Source organism: Pygoscelis adeliae, unplaced genomic scaffold (genome assembly GCF_000699105.1).
Source record: "Pygoscelis adeliae isolate BGI_AS28 unplaced genomic scaffold, ASM69910v1 Scaffold38, whole genome shotgun sequence".
Lineage (NCBI taxonomy): Eukaryota > Metazoa > Chordata > Aves > Sphenisciformes > Spheniscidae > Pygoscelis > Pygoscelis adeliae.
The window spans coordinates 21,536,448-21,542,761 of NW_008825614.1; the positions used below are offsets into that span (position 1 = coordinate 21,536,448).

At 46.7% G+C, this 6,314-nt stretch overlaps 1 protein-coding gene across 1 annotated transcript in view; it reads right to left on the reverse strand.

Annotated features, from left to right (window-relative positions):
• The window catches only part of BAI1 (brain-specific angiogenesis inhibitor 1), a 205,496-nt gene that overhangs the window by 44,258 nt on the left and 154,924 nt on the right, over positions 1-6,314 (reverse strand). Inside the window, exon 18 of the mRNA XM_009333078.1 lies at positions 1,254-1,320. Within this exon, the coding sequence (XP_009331353.1) occupies positions 1,254-1,320 (67 nt within the window). The remainder of the gene's footprint in view (positions 1-1,253; positions 1,321-6,314) is intronic.

The window sequence follows — 6,314 nt, forward strand, 5'->3', positions numbered from 1 at the left end:
GTTGTTCAGCCTGGAGAAAAGGAGGCTCAGGGGAGACCTTATTGCTCCCTACAACTACCTGAAAGGAGGTTGTAGCGAGGTGGGTGTTCGTCTCTTCTCCCAAGTAACAAACAATAGGATGAGAAGAAATGGCCTCAAGTCGCGCCAGGGGAAGTTTAGATTGGCTATTAGGAAAAATTTCTTCACCGAAAGGGTTGTCAAGCATTGGACCAGGCTGCCCAGGGAAGTGGTTGAGTCACCATGCCTGGAGATAATTAAAAGACGTGTAGATGTGGTGCTTAGGGACATGGTTTAGTGGTGGACTTGGTAGTGTTAGGTTAACGGTTGGACTTGATGATCTTAAAGGTCTTTTCCAACCTAAATGATTCTATGATTCTGTGATTCCACTGGATAAAACGCTGGGCTGGAGAGAAACTGCAGACTGTCACTTATATGTCAGGGCTCAAATGTGGCATTAAACCCATCTGAAATTGCTGCAGGAGGGATTTCCTAGAGGACCAGCAGTTCTCAAATTCTTTGAACCCTGACAGTCAAAATTTCTCATGGCCAGTGAGGCATCAACAGCAGGGAAGCTTGATGAAAGGTATGTCATCTCTTGAGACACACCTTCAACTCAAGTAATAACTGGCCAAGACTGGCTTCAGTGCCGTGTTGGAGTGAGGGTGAGGGGGCAGTAGAACAGACTCCCACCATGCATGAGCTGGTGGGACAGAGTTTAGAAATGTTCACCTTAACTATGCTATCTCTGAACTAGAAGCAAACATGACGTTTTTAGGGTCACAAAGGACCCTCTCAACACTGATTTGAAGACCTCCATTTCACTTGCAAACAAGGAAGCTGCTCACATGCACTGGCCATCTGGGACAGACCAGGAATAAATGCTGACTGTGGAGGCACAGCCTGGTCTGAAAGCAACCAGTAACAGCAGTTTCTGAAGGAGTTAATGTCAGAGTTTTCCACCATCATCCTGCACTTCCATCCAGATAGGGCAAAACCAAGGTAAAGCATTAATCAGATGTCTAGGGGACTCCAGAGAGGACAGAGGTGGAAGGCTGAGAGCTGAGGCATATTATATTTCAGAATCAAACCCATCCCAGATTGCTGGCTTCTAACAGTTTGCTCTTTATTCCTGAAGGAGAAAGCTATTCAAAACATGAGTGGAAGTAAAGAGGGGTATTCTTGGGTTGAAAGAACAAGGAAGGTGCTATAAGATTAAGAGAAAAAAAAAAAAGCTTTCAGCCAAGCTTAAATACCAAAACGACAGCAGCCGCCGGTCCCACGAAGGCATAGAGAAGACCTCCCTCTAACGACAGCCAGCAGCTGGAAAATGAAGAGAGAAAAGAAAGTTACCCAGTGGCTAGCATCACCTACAGGCGCATGTTTACTTCTCCTCTTTGCCTGCAGAGTTCATCTTGGGAGGTGATACCCCATGGCAAGAAAGTCTCAGACTTTACAGCAAGTTTTGCTTCCCATTTCTTCTGAACTTACATAAAGGGTCATTTGCCTGTGGGTCTGCCTGCAGAATGGTATTTGATTGTCAACAGAGGAATGCATGCAAAATTAATGATAGTGCTCTGTTTCAGACCAGGTCCTGGAAGCAGCTGCATCAGTTTGCTGGCAAGATGATGGTCTTGTCCAACTCACTCAGGCAAAAGAGTAGAAACAGTAGAAATTGTCCCTCGCTCATTTGTTGACCACTATGCCTGCCAGGGGCTCAGGTCCAGGCGTGCAGTACATTCCTTCTCCTGGATCCTCCCTTTGAGCTTGCTGCCTTTGGGAAATTTTGCAACAGAGCAGCGAGATGGGAATTCACAGCACTCCTTAAGCGGATGCTCCTAAGGAATGAGCTGAACGTGAGGTGTGTGGTGTCTCTTCTGGAAACCAGCTTGTTCCTTCTCCCTCACACCATGTAACCTGAGAACGACTTCTCCTTTCTCCACTGACCACGTGTAGAATTTAGGTTCCTAAACTGCCTGGTGCCTACACAACTGAGGCACAAACTCTTCTGACTAAGTGCTGATGTCTGCCCTTTTGGTGCTTACCACAGAGCCAGTCACTCTTGATGACATTTCTAGTCAGCAGAGATCCAACCAAAAGAGTCCAGGATGAGGCATCTACTTTCAATCAATCAGATGAATCACATCCTGAACTCCATTGACTGCCTTGACTGGATCTTCACCATCCAAGTAAGCAGTGCACCTAACCCAGATGGAGACATCACTGGGGAGGTGAATCCCATCTCTCATGTAAACAGTATGAATATGCTCCAGGTGGCCCTTCAGAGCTCCTACCGCACCGTACATTCACATGCAGATCTCACTGCACACTGACATCCCCGTACTGACAAACTTGGTGTAAAAAAAACAAGCAAAGAGAGGTAGGGGAAGTCTCATCCCACTTCCATCCTCAGAGCTGAGCATCACAGGGTGTCTGGATAGTCAACAGGGATTTTCGGGTTTGACCGTAAAGTCAGGAAGGAAACACTTTTTCACTGTGAGAGTGACCGAGCACTGGCAAAGGATGAGCAGAAGGGTTGTGGAGTCTCCATCCTTGGAGACATTCAAAAGCAGTCTGGGCATGGTCCTGGGCAGACAACTCTAGGTGACCCTGCTTGACCAGTGGGGTAGTTGGACCAGATGGCCTCCAGAGATCCCTGCCCACTTTAACCAGTCTGTGACTCTGCAACAGTCATGAACAGTTACAGCAGCACTGGAGCTGAAATTTCCATTTTGTGGGGAATCCAGCAACTCAGAGCATGGATACATAAAGTAGGTACTTCAGGGCAAGAGAGGATGCAAATTTACACTGTGTCAGCAACCCCACGGAAAGTTTGCATGCTTTGATATCACAGTACCCTGGAGAAAATGTGCGATGAAGTAATCCTGTTTCAGCAGTAAACTACCGTGCCTTTACCACAGGATAAGAGCAGGCAACCACAATGGAGTGATGACTTTCTCAAAGCTCTTAACCCAGCTAACCCTGCAGTTATTCAGTTACGTGCCTGTACTGTCAGCAATATGGTTTCATTCTGCATCAGAAGCAAACTGATGCTGCCTTTCAGAGTCTCCCAGGAAACAAAGCCTTCCTGGAAACATTTCAATCTTGTTGATCAGCCTCATATGCTTTTGTATCAATTCTGACTTGCAAAAAATGTTATTTTTTTGCCCCAAAACACAGAACATTTGGGAAAAGAAAAAAAAAAAAGTATTTCAAATTGAAAATTGAAAGCAGGACATTCTGTTTTTCTCTGAGGCCTGCATCTTGTTTATTTCTAAATTAAACCTGTAATGTGTTAATTTAATCAATTCTGATTTCTTCCTGATAGCAAGTTGCTCTGTTGCAAACTGTCTGAGCAGCTGTAATAATAAAACGAATAATCAGCTGGGGAGGGAGGGAATAGGAATGAAGCTTTGGAGGGCTGCAGTAACTGGAGGTCTCCCTAAATGCAAGGAGAGGGCAGGGGGAACCAGGAGGGCTCCCAAATCCCAGTCCTTGCCCAGACCTTTTTCTCCAATGCTCCATCCTAATTTTGAGACCGTTTTTCCCAGGGTCTCTTCCAACCGACAGCTCATCCGAAGAAAGGAGCTGACAGTCCTGCACTCCAATTAGCAATGAGGACTTGGCGCAACGAGAGTTCTCGTTCATGTCAGCTCCCTGGCAGCCCCTCTTCCCCTCTGAGCACCAGGCTTTCTGAAGGCGAGTTCACACATCACCAAGCACTGGTCCTTATCCCTTCTGACTGCCTGACCTCCCTGCCACAGCGCTTAACCGAAGCATTTCCAAAGCTGTGAGAGGTGGTGGCTGACAGCAAGGGAAGGGAAAGGGTGAAGTGGTATCTGAGAAGGGGCACCAACACCAAATTCCAGCAATATATTCATCTAGTGGAGATGCTTTTAGCCTTGTGCCTACAAGGCACAGAAATATTTGAATTTCGCTAAGAGGTTCCCCAGTACTTGCCAAGAGATCTCTTCACAGATCTCTTAAATAAAATTACCACTGGAAGGGAGTAAGTGAATGGTTTAACAATGCTCAGCTGCTCCAGACCACTATTTCTAAGCAGTGCTTCCCCAACTGACAGCAGCTCTTGTGTTCAACCCGAAAGACCTCTTTACAAAACATCTGATCCTTTTGTGAATCTGCCACAGCAAAGACGTGAGATGGATGGCTTTTGTCTTGATCCTGCGAAGAGCTGACTTCCACCGAGACCTCCTTGACTACACTGTACAACTCCGCCAGCTACAGGTCTCACCTCGATCTTGTGCAAAATTAAGCAGCCCCAATGCAACAGCCAACATATTTGTATAACTAAGACTACAGCTGGGAATCAGGGCTGTCCCACCAGTGTTAATTTAGAGATTAATAGAGAAGCTGCTGAGATACCTGTGGGTGACAGAAGCCCTGATGCAATGACGCACAAGGACCCCTGGAAATTTGCTGTGTCCTGCCACTGCTCTCAGAAAACTTTTTGTGGGCTCTCTTGTGGGGAAGGATATGAGTTCCCAGCTACCAGCAGCACAACCTCAATTACTCAGTTCAAGCTTTAGGAGGCAGTTTGTCAAGCTTTAGAGGTCCAGAGTCAGTCCCTGGAGTACCGGCTAGAAGGAGAGTTATTATTCAGGCATTCAGCCTAATACAAGGAGGTGAGCAGTGGCAGGTCCTCTAGACCTCCATTATCTCTAAGACTTTCTTTGAGACTGGAATTACAGCCTGTACCCTACCCCAGCAGCTCTCCAAATAACTGCAAAATCTCCCTTCAGATGCTGTTCAGATAAGAAAAAGGAAAAAACCCCTTGTGTCCTCCTCCCCTCCTTGTAGATGGAGAGTTCATAGCATTCCAGAAGAAGTGTCCTGAGCAATAAAGGCCTCTGAGTGAATGGCTGCTGGGGAATTGCCACTCAGAAAACAACAGAGGCACAGTCCAAATCCTGCAATACATATTTTTAATTTGAACCTCTCTCCCCCTTCTCATCTTACCACTCAGTGGCCCAGTCTGGAGAGCTAAAGGGTAAATATTAAATATTATCTACAACCTTCCCACACTTAGCACTGCCTCTGATCTCTCTGCGTTACAGCTTAGAGACACGACCAACCCTTCGACTGCTACCACGTCTTGATGGGACAGGCCTCCATACTGCTGCTCAGTTGTGGTTTTTATTGTTACAAAATAGCTTCATCCCATGTACAAAAAAAAGACAGGACAAAGCTGGGTGAAATCTTGCTTAGGGCCCAGGTAGACCACCCTGTTGGAGGTTCCTCCCTTAACTTGCTCCACTGCAGTTGGCCACCTTGGCGTACCCCGCAGATTAACAGTTTCAGTCATCGTGACACAGAGACACGTTATGCATTTCACACACTGTCCCTTCCACCACCTTTGCTGTGGGAGTCTGTAACACCAAGATTAGTGCTGCAATGCCTTCAACAGTTGCACCTGTCCCCAGAATTCAGAGCCCTGCTTTGTCTAAATGCCCATCTCCACAAGAAAACCAATGGGTGCTAATGCACGGCTCTTAGGATCCAGAAATTGCAGTGTTGGAAGAAGCTTTGAAAGACACTGTGAAGTCCCTTGTGGTTTATCATGTCAGCTCTTGTCCCCTGCTTCACAGGGAGGGACGTGATGTGGCTAATGTCTTTTCTTCCTTCTGCGAGATGGAAACATTGTGCCTTGAAAGTCTGCCGCTGCCCATTTGAAAGGCCCTGTGCGTGCCTTATACTAACTAGAGACAAAGCTAAAATAGCTCCTGAACTCTAGCTCCAAGCTTTGCAACTACTTCACACATTTCTGCAATGGCCAGAAACCAACAAACATCCTGGGACAAGCTTCGATCCAAGTCTGTATTCTGTTTATATGCCTTTAGAATTAGGCAGTGTTAAATCCAGGTCTGAACAACCTCAAGTTTTGGAATTCAGCTCTGAATTTATTGCTATGTAATGTTGACTTTGCTCTAGAGGAGAGGTAAAACCAAGGGCCTCCCACACATAAATGTAAGAGAGCTTTTATGCCTTTTGAGTAGGAAAACAGGGATGAGTGTGAATGCACTGCAGTCTGTCAGGGCACCCTGCCTAGCTTGCTCCCCATGAATATTTGTTTCATGTTTTAAAATGCACCAATGTGCAAATGTAACTCTCGTTACAGCGATGCTCAGCACCATCTTACGCTCGGCTTCACGGCTTATGAACCCACCATGGCATCCTCCTGGCACAGCAGTGTGCTCCTCGCTGCATGGAGGCAGGGCAGGGACTGCTTATCCAGCGCCCACAGGGACACCCAAGCTGCTTGGGGCAGAGATGCTGGCTTAAGTGCATGACTGCAAGTT